The sequence below is a fragment of the Fistularia commersonii genome, chromosome 9 (genome assembly GCF_037954325.1).
Source record: "Fistularia commersonii isolate RoL2024-O1a breed Wild chromosome 9, RoL_Fcom_v1.0, whole genome shotgun sequence".
Taxonomy (NCBI): Eukaryota; Metazoa; Chordata; class Actinopteri; order Syngnathiformes; family Fistulariidae; genus Fistularia; species Fistularia commersonii.
Genome location: NC_141292.1, coordinates 9,258,145 through 9,283,019, shown reverse-complemented (window position 1 = coordinate 9,283,019; position 24,875 = coordinate 9,258,145). Strand labels below are relative to the sequence as shown.

Below are 24,875 nucleotides of genomic sequence, written 5' to 3'. Positions count from 1 at the left end.
GGAGTTTCCCTGCTGCACCAACTCTATTGACGCTTTCCGGTTACAGATAATCCCAAACTGGATCTCCGAAAACGTCGAGGTCATCGGCCGATAATCGCGTGGAAGCCCCGTCCGCCGAGTTCAGGGACAGACTGGGCTCTGCAGGGCTGACGATATTCTCCCCTTTCTGCCGGCATTAGTCACAGTTACAAATGGCGTCTCCTAACGCCGCCGTTTTTGCTTGGTCATGTTGCGGTTTAACAAGTATCGATCAATGAAGCAAGTGTCAGCTGTTGTAGTGCTTTTCGTCCAAACACAAGAAGATCGTCATAAGGGAGAAACGTCATGGTGAGTCACATGAATTGAAGTGAAGCGGCGCCATAGCTGAGAATGACAAAACAACATACAATAGATTGGAGAGACGAATAATTGGTAAAATGATACCAAGACTGGGGTGAAAATTAGTGAAATCGATCACTAGGAGTTTTCAAAAGGCCAAGATGACGACCCTTATGTCCACAACCCAAAACTTTTCTTTTGATGAACTCAAGTTGGTGGACTTTGACTTATGGTTCTAATAATGTGACTCAGATTCCAGAATGTATCCTTAAAATACCGTGGGGAAAGGGGAGGGGGGGGATTTATTTGTTCTGATAAATCTACAATGCGTGACTGAATAGACAAAACTAATATAATGGCTGAAAAAGATATTTAACAGAGATATGGGCGAACGGGGAAAAATAACAGCTAATGAGGGATGGAGTGCAATGGAAAGGATGATATTCAAAGCAAAGAACATGTAAAGAATAAAGAAGACAACAGAGTTATGAAATTCAACTACAGATGACTGAAATTTAGTTAGTTAGTTCGTTAGTTAGTTATTTAATCATAACGTCCAGGGGTTTTAAATCCGAGTGTTTTGAAAACACAAATGTGCTTCGAGTTCAAGAGCCAGTTGCTGTAATATTAAAGATAGAAGATGACAGAAATGATAAATTCTATTATTTGATTATTACATAAACCATTCCTGTGAATAATAATATGTTTTTATAGGCTATATCTTCTATTCAAGCAGACCTACAACAGCCTGGATATTGCGTGAGTGTATGTGTGTGGCTGAACTACAAAGTGTGATGCTGTGAAGATATCTTGTCTTCAAAAACATCATGTGCAGAAAACCTCAGCGTGTAATTTGATTTTGCACACATCTGACATCCAGCGGGGCGAAAGCCTTCGCACAGGCCAGAGACGCTCCTGGATCCTGGAAGCCGAGCAGATGAACATCGCAACCCGACGCAGACGACAAACAGATGCGGGAATTTATGGGAATAAGTAAGGAGAAGTTCGTCAGGCCAGAGCGGACTTGTATCCGCCGGAGAAATACACCGAAGCTGCCATTAATCCAAAAATTAATTTACACTGAAATGAGCTGGCACCCTGAGTAACCACCACCGTGTTTTCTTTTTTTTCCCCCTCCGGTCTTTCGTTCCACGAACAAACCAAACGTCACCCACAAAGTCATGACCTCGCACTTCCCGCCATCTCATCGGATCTCCGTTAAACATTTTCTTCAGACCGCTCGAGGTCAATGTATCGTACATTGGAAACCTCTGTGTCTTTGTTAAAAAAAAGTTATCTTACGATCTTAAAAATGAGGATATATCGGGGGAAACACGGTCAGATGGCACGGCAATACTTCAGTGCGCCACCCTTGTATCTAGAAGTGGGACACATTGTACTTCTCTGTGTCTGTGAGCCATATTGTCGCCAAACGGCAGTTAAAAAACGCACTGCGAACCAAAACGTGAGGCACGCTGAACTTAATTTTAACAGTCCCACAAAAATAATCCCGCTCCTGCAGTTATTCACTCGAGCGCCAAATTGCATGTTAATTAATGACCGAAATGAGTTTCCCTGTTTGGGTAAGGTTAACCGACAGACCTACATGCAGGGCCCTCCAGGCCTTGCCATTACACAATGTTTAATCGCAGTGCCTTGTTAGAGACGACAGAGCTTTTATTTGGTAGCTGCTTTGCTTTTACAAGCAAACGCGGCGGAAATAGAAGCCTTTCTGTTGGTTTTCTGCGGCTGCTCGCTGCTCGTTTCTCAGCGAAACAAGGCGACTGGCGCTTTGACCTCCGTCCCTTTGGAGATGGGGACCAGGTCAAAGATTATTTTAGCCGTCCGGTCAACAGAAAACAGCCTCTCTGTGGACAGATGACTCCCCGCGGACTGGAGAGATACATGAGATACAAACTGAGCTGACGGTCACATGTCAAAACACAGAGGCTTCAAGTGCACCAAGTAACGCTTCTGTCAGAATAAGGAGGATTTCTTCAGTTATTTGGGGGGAATTTGGGAAATTCACAACATTTTAAACAACCATCCATATGTAAACTGTGCTCTTACTGACACTTATTAACTACATTTTGCAACCATTGATTCTTAAGTGAAGCTATGCTTATTAATGTCAACAACCCCTTTTGAGTCTCTTACATGCCAATATCAACAATACTGCATCAGTTAGTGTTTTGCATAAACAAACAATGAATCAAAAATATGAGTCATAAACACTTTAAATAGTTGGTCTGAAGCAGGCTTGTGTAAAATCTCCCATACACATTCCATATAGGATACAATAAACAAGGTCATAATGGCATTATTTATAGAAAAAAGGATGTGAATAAAACTGTATAAATACTGGATAGCACTTAAAAATAAAGTTGAATGGGAAAAAGAAGCTATGCGAATACCTAAACATAATGATTGTTTTTGTTTTGTGATGATTTTCATCATGAAGACTTTTATCTGCAGCGTATCAGATAATAGCAGGATACAGGCGGCGTATCAGGGGCTCTTAGGAAAGAATTCCCTGATGAGCTCAAAAAAAGAACAATGACAATGAACAACAACAGCAAAAGCAATAACGACGCCAACACCGTTAGAGGAAGAATGAGCCCAATAGGAAATCTGTACGGATTTCTCTTCCTAAAACACCCAGTGTGTAACCACATTATATAAAGTCAAATTTCTGAAATAAACAAAAATAAAACCTTCAGCCCACTGGCTTTACAGACAGCTATGCGGCGCTGGCACAGAAAAACAGGAATGTAAAGACAATTGCAGCGCAACTTTTGGGCTGTCCTTTAAATGTCAGTTTGGACTGAGGTGGCGGACGCTCCCGACCGGACTGGCCCTTGAGCCACGCCATCGGGTTTCACACACACCTCATCCACACTTGGATAACTGGTCACTTCAAATGTGTGTTTTTTTTCCTGGACGACACAAGCATTTCTCTCGTGCCGTGGAACGCTTGGAGCGTTATTTCTCTTGTTTGTTTCCGTCGAGAGAAATATTAGCACCCAAAGAATTGCGTTAATAGTATCTCACACAACAGATGTATTTAGTCACATCCTCGAGAATGTGATGAAAGAATGGCAGCCCGATGAGGAGGGGACGGGGAGACGGGGGGCTCCTGTCAAATCCCTCTGTCAAACTTTAAAGAGATCTCAGAATCTCAAGCCATTAATGTAAATTCTTAAACCGTCCGGACCCCGGAGTCGACCCACAGGAAGCGGCATCTAAAGAGACAGGAACCCCTTGAAAACTGAAAAGTACTAGATTGTTTCCCTCGGCTACAAACCACAGGAAGCCTTGACTGGCACCTCTGGCGTGACCTTTAAATATATAAACATATATTTTTCAAACACTCTGGAGTTGTTTTTTTTTTTCCCCCCATCGAAATATTTGGCAGCTATTTCACATTTGTTTCTGACATAGTTTGTTTTCGAGCATGTCAACAACAATGTAAAAAATACAACATTTACATTGGTGAAAACAATAATAACATGTTGGAAAAGGAGTGCAAGCGTCCACACTTCATCCCATTTACTATCAACTTATAGGCATTATTTTTTGATTCAAAAAACAAAAGGCGTCTTTTACAGTTGTTACATACGTTTTCAGGATAAATACATTTCACTTTTGTTTTTTTTTTTCCCCCTGGCGCATCTGTCTAAAAGTGCTGGATATGAAGGAAATATGTCTAGAACCATCTATCGGAGAAAGTATGCAGCGGGAGTTGGACGCTGGAGTTCAACGCTCCAGTCGGAGAGACATTTTCCGAGCTGCCGCTCTGGAGGATCTTCAGTTCAGGCTGCAGATTTATCACAATTAGTGGTTCACAGAAATACACGCTTCTAGGAAGAAAAATGAACACTTGAAAGTGGAAAGGGCGAGGGCAAAAAAATTTGCAACTGGCTTCGAAAGCTGCGTCTTGTGAATGATGAAGGATTTTAATGTGGAGAGGGAAAAGGCGGACGGTTTCCAGAGACAAAAAAGGAATTCTTCAACAGGCCGCAGTCGGAGATGAGCGTTTGGATTGAGACCCAAGACCTCGATAGAAATGGGATTGAGAGAAGCAACATGGAGTGATTTGGAAAATATCAAAAAATTAGAATATACAGGGAGCTTTGTAATAAACATTACTACATAATTATCTCCACCGCTCATCGATGCCTTATGAACAATACTGTGTCGTATTTGACCTGTAATATATATTGTTGTTGCTCGACTATTAGGCATCATTAGAGTACAGAACTACATTATCACTGGCTTGCTTTTCCCTGAATCTGTTTAACACAGAAACAAATTTGTTTTTTTAAGTGTTACTAACTAATCTATGATCATTGTAAGTAGCGATGGTGTATGTGCTCTTTAAAAAGTTAGAAGTTAAGAAACTTTTAAGATGTTGTTGAGTGCTTTTAGTTGTAGTATTTCAGCTTTCATTCCTCCAGGTAAAGGTGAACTTCCCTTGTGCCCATTGAGCACAAAACAAAAATATGACATGGTACTTTTATGAAAAAGTTGCAAGTATAAAAAGAGGTCTGTCTAAGCTAGAATGCTCCTCTTTCCGTTCCGAATCGAGGCCTTCCTCAGAATAATTCACAGGCAGTTTGACACTTATTAACCCCCGCAATGGTTCAACTTCTCTTCACAACCCCGTAAACCACTCAAGCACTCAACTCAGATGTGTCGCTGGGTTTTTGTTTTACAGAGTGCAAGTACAGACAGTACTCATCGAAATATCTCTGCATGCATGCGTGCGCACGCACACATAAAAACACATTCACACAGATTTGTAAACTTTTTTTTTTAAGTATTTGTTGCCCTATCATACAAAATGGGGACTTTAAGAACCGGTATTGTTTCATGTAACACCCTGGGTGAAAATATGAATGCATATTAAAATAAGATGTGCGCAAAAAGAATTCAAGAGTGGAAATAGGAAGTGAACTAAAGCAAGAAAAAAAAAAAAAAATGAAATGGAATTTAAAAATGTATTCATTCAGTAAGTCATACAATACCTGCACTTTTAATTCTATCCACCGGTTCACAAATTGTACTTCAATCAACCTTCATGTTTGTGTACTCTGGGAGGGAGACAAAACCTGGTGGGAATCCAGCAGCTCCGAGGGGAACGTGCACGGAAAGGTTCCAGGATTCAAACTGCAACCCTCCTGCTGTGATCGCTGCACCCTCCAGGGAGAGTTAGTACTAAGCAAAACGTGACGATCTCTAATTAGGACTTGATTTAAAATGTCTCATTTTGTTTCTTTTCTTATTTAAATGCTTTATTTACTACATTTTGCCATGTAAGAAGGAATTAATATAGGGAATATCTATAGCAAAAACATTGATGATGCTGAATAAAGCAGTTATAATGGTTTTATGAAGATTATTAGAGCACATCTTTGTAATTGAATATCCACACAAGTGGATATGGGGACAATATGTGCTTTAGACATTAACATTGAGGATGCTAGCTGATAGTGAAGAGATGCTTTTATTGAACAAATAATGAACAAAGAATTATGTTAAAAAAAAGGAACGTTCTGGGGTAATAGGATTAGATATTACATATTACATGAAAGTTTTATAACTTCTTTTTAATACTTGTTTTTTCAAAGTAAACAACATTATCCCTTGCAGACAGGGAAGCAGAGACGCGAGCAAAGCCGGCCTCCGCCGTCAGACGCATTCGGGGCTCTGACAAGGCAGGAAAACAATAAATAAACCCGCAAAAGTATCTGGATGGCTCGCCCAGAATAACTCAAGTTTTAAAGGATGACTGAGTCAGGCTGTCAAGTCCTATTTTCATTTAACATCTTTGCAACTCAGGGATCAGCAGGGAGAAGTCCCTGTCAAAGTAACGTTGTGAAGAGGAGAAAAAAGAAAGAAAGAAAGAAACCGCAGGGACAGAAGAACATCTAGTTGACTCTTGAAAACACAGGCATCCATTACAATAAGGCAGATGAAAAGATGTCATCTGAAGACGTAAAAACAGCCTAAAGTCGAGGCAGTAAACACTGAGATAAAACAAGACAGCGCCAATTACGGAGGCCCTCAAACTAACACGGCGAGCAGACAGACAGCCGAGCGCAGAGGAGACTTCAATAACCACAGTAAATCCAGGAGACTGTCACTAAGCCCAGATCCATAAAATGTAAAACAGTGAAAAGTCATGTACTTGGGCCTTAAGATGAGAGAACTTATTCCAGTGGCTGCATCCAAACCTCATGGAAGCGTAAAAATGAGAAAATTTAAAAAAGGAAAAAAAAAAAGTAGAAAGTAGAAAAATAAAGGGCTTTAAGGAGACACTCCGGAGAGAGAGAGAGACATCCCAGAGATCCAAGTGTGAGCTCATTTACGTCCTGAAAGCCACACAAACAAGCAGCATGTGATCTTCAGACAGGGAGCCAAGCTGCTGCTGCTGCTCTAGACATGACATTTATATCCAAATACTGTCTGCAATACTGGGGGAACTAAAATAAAATACATTTCCTTGAACATGAAGAAATAAGTTGTTCACTCTGAGGTAGTTCTGTACATAATTCAAGGTAACATGGCGATTAAAAAAAAAAAAATTATAATGTATGGGTGACACTGTGGTATGGTGGTTAGTGCCCCACAGCAAGACGCGGTTCGAATCCAAAAGGAGGCCTTTCTGTGTGAAACTGCATGTTTTCCCCATATGTGTAAGGGTTCCCTCTCACAGTCCAACAACAAGTAGCACGTTAGTTGGAGAACCCATATTGCCCAGATGTTTTCATATGGAAGTGAATAGCTGTATGCCTGTATGAAGTGTGAATGGGAGTGAACGGGTGTGTGCCTCGATGTGTGGCCTTGTGATCGAGCGGGAGGTGAACCCCGCCTCCCGTCCAATGACAGCTGGACCCTGAATGCAGGATAAAGGTTTTAGAGAATGAATGATTATCATTTATTAATGGTGTATCTTGCCAATGCCTCGGTCATTCAGTTAAAATGTAATCTGGTTGTCTTATTTGACTTACTGAGTCACTGGGCTTGACTTACAGATTGTTAGGAACATTTTCGAAGTCAGATTCTTCTCCTCTAATGATGAATTAAAACAGGAAAAGATGGATAGTTATTAATCATTATCAATAAAATAAATGAAACTAATAAAAAAGGACACCAGAGCAGACAAAGTAATGGTAACGATGATATCACATTCACCTTTGTTCTAAATGCACAATGTCATAAATGAAATCAATTAGTCATTACAAAACAATGATAGCAGGGGTCTCTGTACAAAATATTTATTTGAAATTGACATAAAACAGCTTTGACATATTTGCATAATTTATATCTAAAATTCATGACAAGCAAACAACTAAGGGGGAAATGGCTTGAGGGCACTGAGCAAAACATTTTTGAACACAAGGTCTTAGCTCAGAACTCGCTATTACAAATGTTTGTAACGAGAAAAAAAAAAAAACAAGTTACAACCTTTCACTCAGATCAAGTGCTGGAGGGAGGAGAGGAGGAAAAAATGCGCTGAAAAGTTTGAACTGCTGTGCTCCGTCTGGAAAGGACTGAAAGCTATAAAGAAACGTGCAACTAGTTTAGAAAGTGACATGTTAGAAAACACTAAGAGAAAGTTAAGAGACACAGTGTACAAGTTCCCCACAAACTGATGCAGGCTGTGTTTTCCTTGTCTAACGATAGGGGGCAGTGCCAGCACTGTAGCTTCACTCTTCAGCTATAGAACTATTTCCTTTATACACAAAAGACTGCAGAGAAACAGGCATCAATTGTTGACTTTCTTTTGTTTCTGACTGACTTCACACCTCACAGTAATATTTTCTGATTTTCTGAACCGCTGCATATATACATATACAATTTGTGAGGCTTTCGAAAGGAAATATGTACAAAAAGCCAGTTTTTTAGGGAAATTTAGCTACTTTTTTCCTTTTAAATGTTCAAATCCAGAAGAGTTTTCCTTCATCTTGTCTGAGTCAAACCGAGACAGTAAAAATAAAGTTATTAAAAAAATCCGTACCTGCATCCCATGTCGCCGCTGACATGCAGAGTTGGTCAGTGGGTTCACTGACTCCACGCCCACACTCTGCAGGTCAGCCCCTCCCTCTCTTTCTCCGATTTGAAATGACACTTCTGCATTTAGTGACCTGAAAGTTTCCACAATGTGTTGGCGGAGGGAAATAAAAAAAGGAAAAAATAACAAACAAAAGTTGCAGACAAACAAACAAACAAAAAAAAAAAAAAAAAAACCTGCAATGTGGAGGAGAAATGGCACACGTAATATCACATATTGCCAGTGTGGACAGACAGAAGTGCTACACCAGAACAGCGCACCAGAGCAGCGACAGAACAACCACACTTTTAAAAATAAAAAAAAAATAAAAAAAACGATGTCAGTCATTTTGCCCTCTAACATAAAAAAAAACAAAAAGAAACAAAACAAAAAAAAACACAACATTGTGTACTTGTTTTCCAGGTTGATTTTCTTTGTCTGCCGAAGATATAAATAATGAAAGATAATTATTATTCATCAAAATAAATATGTCAATAAATAAAATGACATCCTACATGTTACATGGGAACGAAATGGAAACAGCTTGTGAAACTCCGTCTACCTAGTGTTGTGTGAGTAGTAACACTGAGCATATAAAAGACTGAATGGAGAAGGAAAAAAAAGTCTGAAATTTTTACTTGATTGTAGAAAATTTCATTTGTGATGTTCCATGAAAAAAAAAGTGACAAGACCCTGGGGTTTTGGAGCAAACACAGATATGTGGACACAAATACATTGTGATACCTATTCATTGGCTCATGGTGATATAGGAAGAACAGGGATGTTCAGTTTAAAACCGGACAACTGTTAATAATAACACAGGAGGTCAGCGGCCATGTGCTCAAGAGGCACGTCTAATCAAGGCCCCGGTTCCCACTGTTTCAGTGCGGCTAGCCGAGCTAATTGCGCTCCACGGTTCTAATAGCCTCCTGCTGCGGAGCCAGGGTCTTCTCTCAGGCTTTGCTCAGGCCAATCTCTAATTGGCCCACTCATTGTTCGGTCAGTCAAATACATGGATTAAACATAAATAAAAGTATCCATGATGGACAATGAGAAAACTTCAGTACTCTGGAACAACTCAGCTGGCACTGGATGTCAACTTGTGGTGAAAATAGATAATTTTGACATTGAAATCCAACACTGGATGTAAAATAAACAAACAAATAAAAAAAACAAAACACTAATGACTAAATATGATGGTTTGGATGATGTTGGATTTGTTTGGTTTTTTTGCTTTTGGTACGATTAACCATTTGTTGGGCATCAGATCAATGCCTGTTAACGGACATGTGCGTAAAAGCGTTTACATGTAGGAGAGACAGGGTTTTTAGTAGTTTGTTAGTATCCTCAAAAGCATCAACCAATCACATCCTTAAAGGAAACATGCTTCACATGTTGAATGAAAGAGGCCAAACACATTGCCCTAAACAGCATGTGGACCAAAAACACCAGCTCTTAAGTATCTGCTAGTACTTGGTGTAGAAAACCCCTTTGTGCGACCTCAAAAGACATGATTAAGAGTAATTCATGCGCTTTTACTTACAAGGATAATTGCATCCATGTCAATGTCCACATACTTCCCATGTATTCTTTACATGGGCTTGTAAAGAGATACATCTGACTCGGATCAGAGGAAAAGTTAAAAGACAACTACCAATGTTGCAGTGGAGAGACAGATAATTTATCTGGTAAGAAAGAAGAGTAATGAGAACCCCGCCACAAAGGTCTGAGAATTCTTTTTCAAATATTATTGATGTGGGAAAATTAACAACTAATGAGTTTATCTCCTTTAGTGGTTTCCTAACAGGTTTGAACCTCATGATTCCCTGTTTCTACCACATCCTCTCGCTTCTGTAAGCTTTAGGGGGGATTAAAAATTGGAAAGGAAAAAAATAAGAAAAAGAAAGGCTGGGAAGTTGACCATACCAGCATTTAAGGCTAAACAAAACTGACCATTTTGATTTCATCTCTCAGCTCAAACTCCAATCTCAAGTTGATTGTTGGACCAGAGCGCTGAAGACTATGGTCTTGGCCAGGATAGTTGAAATTGGAAGCTTCTGATCACCCCAAAAATACTGGCCTTTGCCTCCAAAGGCTAAATCAATTTCCGTCAAGAATTTTCTTGTCCGCAGCATATCGGTCCCCTGGACGACATCACCCTAAGTGTAGTTCGGGGACGCGAATACAAACACAATGCAACTCACTATTTGTGAATGTTAGCATTTGGAGGATGCACGATTGTGATGAAAAACAAACAAAAAAACCCCAATACAATTCAATATTAAGGATTTCTGTTGCCTAGATCCTGACACTGATGTCAGCCAACATTCACTCATATCTGGTTGATGTCCAGCTGGGTGTCTGCTGAGAAAGCCCATTAGAACTAACTGATCAAAACTTTTACCTAAAACATATTGACCTGTAGTGTTCTTGTATCAGGGGGACAAATTCTTGGATACATTATATCTGTGAAAGGCTTATATTGGCAAGTGAATTAGCTGTTTTCTGTCGGACGGGATCAAGATATGACTTCTACATCAAACAATATGAAAGAGGTAAAGTTCATGATAGGTAAGGCCACACATTAACCCTTGTCATAACAAATATATTCTCCTTTGATCTGGCAGGAAAATACTCGTGTACTGCGACTCGTGATTGCAAGGAGCCTAAATCTACACAACAAATATAGCAAGACTGTAGTTTTAAATCCTGCATGTGCCAGAGGTCAGTGCATCGGAGAGGCACAGTAATCGTGACGTAATGCCACGCCTACAAACCAGTGTATAGCCTTATCTCAAGGTAGTGTGTGATGACCTGGGAAGACACACCCCTAGAGATGTCTAATAATTCAGTTTAGGGCTGCATGTTGCTTCTCAAGAGCCTAAAATATGCAGCCTGCAGATGGTGAGGCCTTCATGGGACTCCACTCCTTAGGTAACAAAAAAACAATTTCATGGTCGGTGGTAAATGTTGCTAGATTTGACCATTTTCTTCATTTTCATGATCCTCAGAGGAGACCGATCGCAACGGCGTGACCTTCCCCTTTTTGTGTTTTTCTTTTTAAAACTACTGGCTTTTGAATATGTGGCTGCTCCACCACAAAGAGGTCAGCCTGTTCATGAGACACAGCGTCCATCAACACTATTCGTTTTTCTCGCTCTAAGTAGTTTGCATTCACTTCAGCGGCGGCCCTCGCCTCTCTGCATTCAGGGCGTGTCTGCGTGCTTGTAGTAGGCTCTCTGGAGGGCTGCTGAGGCGATGTTCTCGGCCGAGCGACGCTGGTCAAGGCTGAGCAAAGCATCTAACAAGTTGTTGATGTCTGCTTTTAGTCCCTGCCGCTGCATCCAGTTCTTTAGCAGTTCGTAGACTTTGTCAACGGCGGGGCCGTTCTCTGCGATTCGGATGTGGTTGTCGCTGACTCCGATCATCCTGAAGAACTTGTTGTGAATCCGTACGTCCAGGTACTCGTCGAACAAATCAAAGCTCTTCTTTAGGGATTTTTCCGACCCTGGGAAAAATGACACACAGAGGATACAGATTGTGACACACAGACTGTCTAACAATTTCCAGCGACGACGACTACTTTACCTTCCATAGTAAATACACACAGATTTACATACAGTTTGTATATCTTGTCAATTTTCCTGTTTCCTTAACAGTCCTAATTTGGGAAACATGGATTTCCTACTTGTGTTCTGGAAATCCTTCGTGTCACGGCTACTGGGCTCTGCGCTTTACCCGGAGGAGGTCATGTTTTTCAACTCATTCATGTCCATTTAAATCATTAACAGTTCAGTGTTTATTGCCAAAAATAGATTTTCACTTGAGGTGTTAAATATGTTCCATGACAGTGTTTAGTTTAATGTGGTAAGCTAGTTTCTGGGAAAAAGAACATTGTGAATAAAATCTATTGTACTGTCTGTCTATTTTTTTTTTTGTTGTTGATAGTTTGTTTGTCTTGTTGCAGAACAGGAACATGCTGTGAAACTGCATTACTCATAGTCCCTATGAGTCATGACAACTTGGGCTACACTGTTACTTTTCATCTTTCTTAAACAATGAAAATATCAATTTAAATTTCTGTGAAAAGGAACTCAAGCAGAAATGATGACCTCAGGGAATCCTACACATTGATTTATAGGATATCTGGAACAATAGGTATATTGCAGCACATTTTCCAGCTGGGGCAAGCACACAAAAATATTTATATTTTACAACTCAGACAACACATGGTAGATGGAGTTTTGCAAATAAAGAGGATCAAACAGAAATAAAAAAAAATAAAATTGAAAAAGGCATAGTCCTACGCCCTGAAGGCCCGAAGGACTGACTGTCATGAGATTACTAATGTATAAAGCTGCTAATGTGAGATCTTGAGGACATGCTGTTTGTTTGACTTCCCTGTGGACTGAAATTAACTTTTACATGCTTATGTTGCCCTTTAAAGCAAAGAGAGTGGCATAAATGAAGGTTGTGTCGGGTGGTCGGCCTACCTTGAAGGGGTACCAATCGATGTTGCAGTGGGTCATCCTGCAAGAGGAGACAAAATCCGGTTTAAGAGAAACCGTTAACTCTAGTCTTAAAACATAATGCCAGAGTAGGTAGAAAAAATAGCAAGGTTGTTCTATTCAGTAACCCTTCTATCATGAAATTTATAGACTATACAACAGCGTCAGTCTAAAAGATAGTGAGCTAAATTGCGTTTTAACATTCAAGCTTGGAATAGGCCTTTCACGAGCATGTAGTCAAATACTGACAGAGGGACTTCATGATTAGAAGTAAAAAAAGTTTTAAATATTCCGATTAATTCTAAAACTGCTTCTGAATTTACTTGTCTATAATAGCTCATTGTTTGCACTGAAAAGAGAAGCTCCGATTGTCGTACATTCAGTATAATTACTATAAAGGGCCTTCTATTCTATTCTTTTCTATTTCTAATTCATTTATCAGGTGTATCAAAATACCCAATATCGGCCATATTTTGAAGGTCTCCTCTGAGTTTGTTTCCCCTCACCATTGCTGCAGATGGGAGTCTGAAAGCAGTGGGGCTCTGCTGTGGGGTGTTCCCAGAGGACGCTGCAGTGGGCAGGGCCGACAGGCTGGTTTGAGACGAGCTAGTGGTGTTAGGTAAGCTGTCCCCCAGTCCTTTGTCCTCATCCTCGAGGGGAGGGGAGGCCTTGGTAACCCCAGCCTGGGTCTCCTGTAGCAGAGGGCGGGACTCGGGACGAGACTCCTCCCCCTCCAGCCCTGCATTCTGATTATTCTGTCTCTCCTCTGCAGTAGGTCCACTCTCATCCTGATGACAGGAAATTCGGACGATAGAAAGCAGGTTTTCAGTATATTCTACCATACAATATCAAAATGCTTTTTTAAATATGGAATCACTAAATTGACTCAAACTTGCTGAGTAGAGCCAGAACATCAGGAAGCCCCCGGCATTTCTGTTCCCCTTTGATTGAATTTTTAATGTATGATTTTGTTATCTATTTTTATCATTCTATTGTTGTTATTGTTTGCTGTCTTCTGTTGCCTGTCCTCTTCCCTGTGATTCTGCAACACCCAGATTTCCCTTATGGGGATCAATAAAGTTTTACCTTGAATTTCTCCATCTAGAGTGACATCATTTAGAGATACTACATATTTCGCTTCAATTCACTATGTTATGATGGAAATACAAACAGTTTCAGTTAAAACGGTAGAAGTTTGGTTACCCTGTCTTTTTTCTCTCCATTTCAAGTTTTCTTTTATGGTTTCTTAACCCTAATCGTTTGCGAACCAAAAACGACAATCATACTTCGACTAAATTTTTCCAAAAATTATAAAGACAAAAAAATATACTAACAATTGGAATCTTCACAATTTCACTGGTATCACATTGGCTCTTTGTACCTGTGTGAACACAAATGAATCACATTAGGTTGTTGATTAACACATGGACTATTATAATGTGACTATAACAGGAGTTTGACTCACATGGTAATTCACATGAATGCTGCTTGATAAACCACCACACGACGAAGGCAACGATGATGATGATGATGACAAATAGGCTGATACACAGAGGAATAACTGCAAAAAACAAAACAGGAATAAATCACTTAATGACTCTTCAAAGCACAAACCTCTTTTTTAAGCCTAAAAAGGGTGAAATATAGCTACCAAAATCAGTTGGAGATGCAGATGTTGGTGTGGGAAGGGCTGGGGAGGTTTTCGGAGGGGGTGGATCCTGTTTTCGACATACGGTGTTTGAAAAAGGGGTGCATTTGTTCACCTGCTCCTCCCCTGCTTTACATCTGAAAGAAGAAAATATATTCAGTGGAAGGGCAATCATTTTGCTTCATTAATCGAGGAAGGCCAAAACAACTGTTTCTTTCTTGGCTCATGATCCGGACTGTCTACTTTTGTTCCCTTGGAAACAGCCAGGTGGTTTTGGTGACAGTCAACACATTGGCATGTTAAATGAAATTTAATTTCCCTGTTCATATTAAACATCATCACCAACAGTCATGAAAATCAAATTGGTGAATTATTACAAAGGTAATTGAAACCAAGGTTGTCAATTGTCAGGGGAATGTTCTGTTTTCTATCACAGGCATGACAATTAATGCTTGCCTTTACATTACACATATAGAGCTTAAGCTGGGGTCATAAAATGCTTCTGATTTATAAAGACCACAGACACTGTCATAAACACCTTGAAAGCGGTTAAGCAGAATTTTTGACAGATCCATTTATTTCGATTGAATCAACTGGCCTGGATCTTTATTACAGGTCTTCAAATATGTCCACAGCATCATCAATCTGACCTTCAATACCTTCAATATATGTTATTTCTAGGATTCCCTCTGGCTGCTTGATAATTTGGCAGGTATGAGAATCTCTTCCAGTGAATTTCTATAGAACGTGAAAAACATTTTAAATGTGTAGTAGACCTTCCAAGGCCATATATGGGTTACATGGTCTATAAGAACGTGACCAATCTCTTTAGTTTGGTTGCACAAACAAGTTTCATAAATTTGGTCAACATGTGACATCAAACAACATGCAAACTTTGATCTTTTTTTTTTTCGAGTCAAAGCTTGTAATATATTGGATTTTGATTCTGTATTTCAGTTGAAAAATGAAAGGAAAATTATCAAATATGGAGGAGTGGGTTGGTTACAAACCTAAATGAGCAGTTGTCTGTTTCCTTTTTCGTATCTTTTACCGACATATCTTATTCATTGGATAAAATATGTGATATAGTGTTTGTGTAACTGCAAATCTTGTCAAAGTTTATTTGAATTAGAAACTGTTTGGTAAAGTAGGTTTCATCAGAGGGAGGGAAGAGGAAGAGAAATATGAGCAGGTTAAAAAAGGAAAGTGACTTACTTGGCGCAGCGCTTGCAGACCTCACAGGCCTGATCCGGGACACAGAAGGTACCCTCTCTGCACTGGCACTTGGTGTCCGTGGTGGTGGTGCAAGACACCGTTTCAATTTCATCTGTTTATAAAGAAAAAGAAGAGCCAGAGCTTTTAATCACCTCATGTTTTGACGACTACTGAGGTAACAACAAGACAAACATTGTTTTGTGAAAAATGTAAAAAACTCCTAATTGCCGGCTTCTGCACAAATTTTATGAGAATGCAAAAATTGGGATTCAAGCAAGTCCAAATTTTTTTCTTAAGTGCATGAGACAAAAAACAGTGTGGTCACAAAGGTTTGTAATAAAATCTGGGATATTCATGTGATGAATCAAAGAACAACAGGGTTGACTTTTTGTAGGTCTGTAACCTAATCTCACTCTTTCATTACATTACATTACATTTGTCCCGATTTTATCAGCATCATGTGGGACAAGATCTTTCATGGGCAATTATCAATTCAGAGCAAGAAGGACAGTAGCTACTGCCTTTATGATAAAATCAATATAAAATTTGCCCTATGTTTGTCAACTTGGAAAGTTTGGATTGCTGTGATCGAGCTGCAAAGGGTGAACAAACCATTCATGTCCTCTAAAAATCAAACTTTTTAGTCCATTTAGCTAATTTGGGTGCAAATAACAAATTGATAGTAAACTTTTTCACAGGCAAGATGGACTGAAACTAAAGAACACATTTAGTCATCGGCTGGCAAACCGTATCTTTAACAAATCGTTGGGAAGGTATGTCAGTGATACTTTGCAGGTTAAGGCAAAAAAAAAAGTTTCATGGAAAAAAATGTGGTCATTATTTGCCCAATGATTACAGAAATGAAGTGTGCCGATGAGGAAAACCAGGAGTCGGAGTAATAAAACGGAAAAAACGCCAGCATGTCGATTTCTTATTTTTGTCACTATACAGTCTGGACTGAGTAGTAGTGGGTAACTTCACTGAAATAACCAATATGATCCAGATGCAGATGAACGAGGTCACGGCTGCAAATTCTAATGCAGTCATGTGACCTGTGTCTTTATAAGGAGACTTCCTGGCTGAAGGCTATAACTGTGAGGATATACTGCAGACAAACACGCAGATAATGTATCTTTCACCATTGAAACTTGGGTTAAAATATTTTAGCATTACAATCGTTTGAAAGGCAAACTAATTATATACTGCTCAAAAAAATAAAGGGAACACTTGAACAACACAATGTAACTCCAAGTCAATCACACTTCCGTGAAATCATAGTGTCCACTCAGGGAGCAACACCGATTCATTTTGACTTGTTTTAAGGACATTACATCAAAGTTGGATCAGCCTGGAGTGTGTTTTTACACTTTAATTTTGAGTGTGATTCCTAATCCAGACCTCCATGGGTTAATACATTTGATTTCCATTGATCATTTTTGTGTGATTTTGTTGTCAGCACATTCAACTGTGTAAAGAGCAAAGTATTTCATAAGAATATTTCATTCATTTAGATCTAGGATGTGTTTTTTAAGTGTTCCCTTTATTTTTTTGAGCAGTGTATATAAATGTGAAAGTTATTTTCATTGACATCTGTTTTTTTAGGTTTTCGCAAATAATTCAAGAAGTGAGTTAGAAATGAGGACAAGGTATGAAACAAGCCCTATTGGTGAAAATAGTCAAGAAAAAAAAGGAAATTAGCCATGTGTGATGGTGTGAATGTGATGACACTTTTTTGAAAAGAAAAATAAAACGTCACTTGAACTGCACCTTGAGAGGAACTTTTAAAAGACGAAGTTACTATCCCAGAAACTAAAGAGAAAAATATGGATGACTGCAAATGAATTCTTTTTTTTCCATCCCCACCCCATCTTATCTGAAAGCATTGTTAGCTCCGTTTCTCAACCAAGAATGTAACTCCCCACCCCCCAAAAATTCTGAAAAGTAAACAGAAAACAAAACAAAGTAAATGCTTTTACGAGGTCAAAAACAAATATGTAATGAGGCATCTTCAATTTCTTCAACACCCATTACATTAACTATTTTTTTTCAGATGAAAAGGTCACTCACTCCCAAACTCACTCACGAGCTCATTCATACAATCATTCAATTGACCAGAGTGGGTGGAATTCAAACACGCTCAAATCTTTACAGCAACATCAGAGCATGAAACGCTGGTTGAAAACAACATCATATTAAGAAAGATTGGCACAACAATTTCCTTCCGGATAAATAAAGTTGTTCTCATCTCATCTCAAAACAAATGACACAGATAACAAGAGTCCCACATTACTACAGATGTGGGATATACAGACTGTATATATATATATATATATATATACACATACTGTCTGTATATACAGTCTGTATATATATATACAGACTGTATATTTACACATATTTTGTTTTTCTATCTTATTTGGGAGTTTGCAGGCAAATGTGGGGGGTTGGTGGGCAGGGGATTTGGGATTGGAGCATGTTATTATTTTTTATCTACTGTAAGTCTTTAAACCAGTCCTATGAACCTTAAATAGTTTTTAAGGTTTATTTTTCTCTTTGAGTAAGCAAACAAGGAGTGCACCTTGTCTTCTATTTGGTCCCCATCCTCCCCTTTGTCTCATTCATTTAGTTCTTTTGGTGTTCGGCTACCCAATTTAGGAAAAAAAAATCTGAACTTGGGATTTTTTTAAATGACCTAAGATTATATCATAATTCATAATATGATTGGGGAATCAGTTTTTTTTACTCCACAACGCATTTTCTTGGAAAAGCCACTAAAACATGATAGTGACAATGATTAATGTGGAAAAAAGTTTTCTGAAAACAATAAGCATTGAAAAAGATACAAAACATTCATATTCAGTTTTGAAAACAAATCTTTTGATTGTAAGCCAGACTGCAGTTTCAACTTAATTTAGTTTTGCATCCTTATTTTGAACATTCATGTGGGTGTATAATTATTATCAGCATTGTTTTAAAAAAGGACTCAATGGAGTTAAGGAAATGGACAGTACAACACAAAAACAGCTTTAAAAATAGCTGTGGGTTTTATGTTTACTAATTTTTTGACCAACTTATTATTTTGCTAATGTTAAGAATGTAGTGGCATACCTTTGTTATATGCCTTTTTTGGATTAAATGCTCTCATTGTTATAATCGTAATTACTTATGTTACAGCAATTCTCCAATCCAAAACAATTTCCTCTGGAATGACTGTCAATTGCTAAACACAGACCATGACCCTCAGGATCCATTCAATTTATTTGACGGCTGTTTAATTGTTGAACGTGCAGCCCTGTAGCATATTTACATCATGGATAATCCTAAATGTATCTGAGAATAACAAATGACTGATTTATTGTAAAAATAATAAAAATGTAAAAAATTTTCATGGTTTGATTTGTGTGGATTCTCACAATGACATTATTGATTCACTCGTAAGAAGGGCTCCCTACAAGAAATCAGAAAGGGCCTTAAGAGTTAAATCTGTGTGAAGAAGTAAAACACAATAGTAGTACAACAAAGCTGCCATTGTTTTGACTTTGAACATGTGATGACATTTTACTGTGACTTAAGAGGCTCCATTTTGTCAGTTTTGTTTGGTATTTAGTAGAATTACTGAAGCGAAAAATCAAATGTTTCTTCACTATGGGTTGATTTTATCAGCCTTCATGTTGCTCTTAAGAGCTTTATTGTACCAAAGCGCAAAACGTACTGAGCCCGGCTACAAGATGATGCTTCAGAGTTCGTTACATAATTGTGCTCGGCATCAATTTGGACATATGCAAAGGGCAGCGATAAAACATGAATACTCTCTGCATTTCGTAGAACTGTTTGCTATTTGGCCAACCCATCATGAGGATCAGTTTACTGATGTATCTTGAGTGACAATGTCAAGTGATGCTAGTGACCTGGCTGGTGTCTAATGGGCATACATACTCAAAAATTGAAGAGTAAAGTAATTCATAAGTCAGAGGTGATGCGTATAAAATTGTTAAATTCATAAAACAGCAAAGTTCATTTAATGAATATATATCTTTTAAAATCCGATTTCCCAGTTCCTTTGACTTCAAAATAATTATGTAAATAAATCAAATATGGAGCGAAACATAGCGGGCTATTTTAAAACCACAATGAATTAGCACAAGACACATCTCATGTAACAGTAGTCTCTTTTCTGCAGATCAAGGCCTTTCATTTGGCACAAAGACCCCCAGTGTGAGAGACAATCAGACACAGCCACACCCAGGTCAGGCAGGTAAGAGAGGCACACAAGAGTCTCCCGAGACGGGAAACATGCTCGCTTTCAGTGCACGAAACAAAAACAACAAAGACACGCCCTGCAATGCCACGTAACATCGTAAGATCCCATTTTTAGGGGTGCATCTGAAAGGCTGGGGCTCAGACAAAAAGATATCGCATTGCCCAGGCAATTACTATGTTTCAAACAGGATTAGAAAAGACTAAATGTTTTACTTTCAAAAGGTAAAGTACAGTATCAAATGAAAGGACACTCAGTTAAGGTTTGGTTCTTTTCTTTTAAAATTCTTTTTGACTTGTTTAATAAAATTACAGATCTGATGACTCAATGTCTGCACAGCTTTTAAAATAATAATGTTGAGTTCCATATACAACTTACTGTTGAGATTCTGGTCTGCAAATCTCTAAAAGAGACTACATTAACCGAATCTGACAGCTTCAAGATGTGTTTCAGGGCCATCTTGGATATATTCAAAAGGTTTTGGGAGGGAAATGTAACAATTTAGCCTCCTCTGAAAATTGAACAGAATCCAAAAAGTATTAGATTGTAAAATAATACAGAAGCAGATCATTCAAGTAACGTGGTATGTTGAAAACAGAGCCCAGAAAAACAGAAATTATGCTACTTCATGTGGGTTGTACTCATTTTTCTAGCTGACGGTTCATTTATTAACATCAGTGTCATTTCTGCCAATTAAATAGTTTTCTTATTTGCTGCTATCAGAGAACCTTGGATATTAAACCTTTGTGATCCCCAACAAGCAAGACCTACTCATCTGAACTGACAGGCACCCAAGACCTTGTCTTTTCTTGTAAACATGCGAAATATGTCGATATGACCCAAAACTGTACAAGGTTCAAAGCAAGGGGAAAAAAAATTGGGCAGAAACAACTCAGGCATTACCAAAACAATAAAAATTATGGTTTTTAATTGAAGTACACCAAGAAGCATACATTCACACACCATTACTGACTAAAGCCAAAAGATCTCAAATCCCAGATGCGCGTAATCTCTTTACCTGAGCGGCAGTGAGTACAAGGCAAACAGCGATTCATTCCATTAGAGTGCTCCGTGTAGGTTTGGCCATGGTCGCAGGGAAGACACAAGCCCTCTTCTTGGTCCCTCTCACAGGCCTTGTGGACATATGTTCCTGTTTAAAAAAACAGTGCAACAGTCAAATAATATATCAAATGGAAAATTTAAACAAACTGTAGGTGGTACCGCAATTTTAGGATGATAAGCTGCGATTTTTTTCACTTTAACAACGATGCGGCTGATATGTTTTTTTTTGGGGGGGGGGCTAACCAGCTTCACACCGCTGAAACCTTTATCCTCGTCACATTGGCCCGATTAAATGATCAGGAAATTCTGAGTCTGTTCAACTCAGACACCGAAGAAGACAACTTTGACGGTTTTAGTGCGTAGGAGGAAGCCCAAGATAGCGATCGGCTAGCCGGTGTGGCTTATATTGATGTGTGCTCAATAGTCCGGAAATAACAAAATAAGATGTGAAGCTTAAATACTGGAAATACTCCACCCCCTTCCAAAATGATGATATTCCAACAACTCAAACATTTTGTGATTTGTTTTGCGTATCAATCACCATGTATTCTTTGAAAGCCCACACACAGGAACTACTTTCCGAATGAAACCCCTATGTGCAGTAAGAGCTCAGGTAAGTAGATAATTTGCCAAAGAATTTATCAGCAAAATAGGGTATTTAAGGACAGTGTTTTTGCAGAACAAAATATCACAGTAAAGTTGTCATTATCATTATATACCATTATACATTCATGTGAAATTACAATAATAAGCATGGGACTTGCTAAGGTACAAATCCGGGGTATATTTTCTGAGGTCAAAGCGACATTTAGCTTTGATAATCAAACTGTCCAATGTCTGTCCTTGAAACACCCGTGTATGTTTGTGTCATAACAGAACGAAAACCTGAAGACAGTGACTCTGAGGCCATACAAATGGAACACTAATGAAATAATCTTATCAGCTGGCAGGGCTATGAGGTAATTGCATCTTACTCAAATATGATCTACTTTGAAGAAATTGGGGCCAGGGCAAGGGTCTAAGGTATGGGCCTTACCAAATTATGGGAAAAAGGACAATTAATTCGTATATTTTATTCCTTCTGCTATAAAATCTCCACTCCATATCATAGACTTCTCACTTCACTTTGTGCTTGCTTCGTATGTGCAGTGCCAGACAAACTTGCCCTCTGTTCCATGTCACCGTACATTCTTTCCAGGCTAGGCAGTGAATATTTCCAAAATGTGTTTGGTATACAGTTTAGGTTATGGCTTTGACATTTGACTTCAGACTCAGACAACTGTGAGTCTGTGGCAACTCTTAGTACTTTTATGTCAAGCCTGGATACTTTCTGTTGGCCATGGTCCTTATTAAGTGGAATTGAATTATTATCTCTCTGTATTTTCACTTTATTCCCTTATTTTATTTGCCACTCCATTTTCACTTGTATTTTAATTGTTTGGGTTACACAGTTTTGATCTTCGGTTTATACTGCAGTATCCTGTACTTTGATCTAGTCTTGATGACTGTTATGTTTTGTGAAGAAAAACACAGAATTACCCTGTTGAACTTTTCTCGGAATTTGACTTGCCTTGACCGATGCATTTTTGCTTGATATCTAATCTCTGTGCCACCCAATTTTTGATTAAAAATAGAGAGTTTTAAGTATCTATGAACTGAAAAACTGTGGTTGAGACTATAGTTTGCAAATTTGGTTGCAGTCTGCTTTTCTGTGTCTCTTGACGCCGTCTGCCTCTCTCATGCATGTAAATTTGAAACACCTTTTCAATTTTGTGACCACAGTGTGAACCAGCCACTCAGTAACATCATAATACCATCATGTAGTTCAATCAGTATTTTTACAAGAGCAATAGAATATCATTTACAGGTGTCTATGCACATTTTCAATGTCTGTCCAAAACGACGACAACAACAAAAAACTTCAATACAAGTGGTGGGAAATTCAAACAAACAAAAACCAGTAAAGCCTATGGATTTAGCCAGTAGATTTCTTGGAAAATGATTGTACCTTATGTGTAATAGCAACCCTGTATTTATAAATAAACACAGAGCTGTTAAGCACAAACTCCATCATCATTGATGAATGACAGTTGTGTACTCTCTCACCAGCTGTGAAGCCATGTCAACCTCTTGCCTTTCCACTCTCTAGGAGAAGACAGTGTCTCTATACTGACTTTACTTTTCTCTCCTCCCTGCTACTCTATGTATGATGATTTTGACACCTGTTAGTCTGCCCTATCACCACCAGGTGGTCCCTTTCCAGTGGTCTGGCTACTCAGCCATGCCTCATTCTGCCTGCGGGATCAGAGACCAGTCTAACCTCACCAAATACAGTTAAGGGAATTCTTGTCAAGACATCCTGCAACCAATTATCCTGTTTTGGAATAAAACTTTAGATTAACTGCATTCTAAGTTTTAGTTGCCCCCCCCAAAAAAAGAACATCCTGTCACATGGACAAGGGGATAAAGTGATTTGATTCTGAGTTGAGCATGCCTTGAAGCAGTGTAACTTTTGGTTTCGACGGCTACACCACCATAAGTTACCAACCAATAGACAAATTTGAACAGTAAACTGCCACAAATCAAAATGCCCCCATTTAAAAATTCATAGCAAACAGTTATTAATAGGTCATGACTTTCGACAAATGTAATATTCATTACGTGATGATTTTTTTTTTCAATGAGGCGGGGAATGTGTCCTGCGGGGAATCCTGGTGGGGGGGGGGCTCTGTGCTACCAGTTTTATTTGACAATCTGCCATTGGAGGTATAATCTACCCTTGTTTTATAACACGCAGTGAGGGGCTACTCCCACCAGAAGGTGGTGATAATGCGCCTAAAAGCCGTTTAATAACCACCATGAAACAGCAAGGGCAAGAACTACTAATCATTATAAACCAATCAAATACGGTGCTACTGTCCATTTCAGTGACCAGTACGATCAGTCTTTAAGCAATCAAACTTTGGAAGAGTTACCAGTGACCATTGGCTGGTATTCTGGCTTGAAACACACCTCCCTTGAAACAACATGGCTGACTTTTTTTTACAGCATTGAGAGAAAATTGACTCTTGTCCCAACAGATCAACCCCTAAGTAACTATAATCTTCTGATAAAGGCATTTGGCCAAGTTGTAACACTAGCACATCTATGATGTACCTATTGAAAGGACTTCTGGGCTTATGTATACTTTTAATGGTTCTACTCACCAGCCTCACAGTTGAGACAACAGAGTCTCTGGTTGGGGTACTGTTTATTCTCGACACAGGTTCTATGCTGAAGGGTGATGTTCCTCAAGGTGTCACTGGACCACTGGGAAGCAGGAGGTTCAGCCGCTTGACAAAGGATTCTTGTCAGACACAATCCCACCAACACCTACAGCAGAGCAGAAAGCAATAAGGTATAAAGACAAAAGCTTTGCAACATTTTTGAGCATCACAAACTTGTCCATTCAAACTCATGAGATGAAAGACAGTAAAGAGGCGAGTCCATCTTCATAGGAAGCCTTGTGTGAGCAATCTATGAGTTAATTTGAACCATCTGACCTGAACATCTGCCGTGGGAAAGCAATTAAGGCAGCTATCCAGCCGGTCAGAACTAGACGAAAACAACTCTGCGTGTGCAGGATGCAGATCTGTACACTGACTACGTGAAGCGCAATAAGCAACCAAACTTAATTACTCAATGATCTAGTTTTCCAATAGGAAAGGTCTAAAATGCAGAGAATGATTTACCCCTCCAGTAAGAACAACAGAAAGTGTATTCTTGCTAACGCCAGCACTTTACCCATATCAAATGAGATTTTAGGAGACC

General features: G+C 39.0%; 1 protein-coding gene across 1 annotated transcript in view; it reads right to left on the bottom strand.

Moving 5' to 3' along the window:
* Positions 1-5,912: 5,912 nt before the first annotated feature.
* LOC147231145 (tumor necrosis factor receptor superfamily member 10B-like) overlaps positions 5,913-24,875 on the bottom strand; it is a 33,247-nt gene continuing 14,284 nt past the window's right edge. The window contains exons 2-10 of the mRNA XM_086152322.1: positions 24,272-24,437; positions 21,022-21,153; positions 15,746-15,857; positions 14,534-14,667; positions 14,348-14,443; positions 14,217-14,263; positions 13,389-13,670; positions 12,868-12,904; positions 5,913-11,882 (exon numbers count right to left, since the gene is read on the bottom strand). Coding sequence (XP_086008448.1) covers positions 11,581-11,882; positions 12,868-12,904; positions 13,389-13,670; positions 14,217-14,263; positions 14,348-14,443; positions 14,534-14,667; positions 15,746-15,857; positions 21,022-21,153; positions 24,272-24,437 — 1,308 coding nt within the window. The 3' untranslated portion in view covers positions 5,913-11,580. The remainder of the gene's footprint in view (positions 11,883-12,867; positions 12,905-13,388; positions 13,671-14,216; positions 14,264-14,347; positions 14,444-14,533; positions 14,668-15,745; positions 15,858-21,021; positions 21,154-24,271; positions 24,438-24,875) is intronic.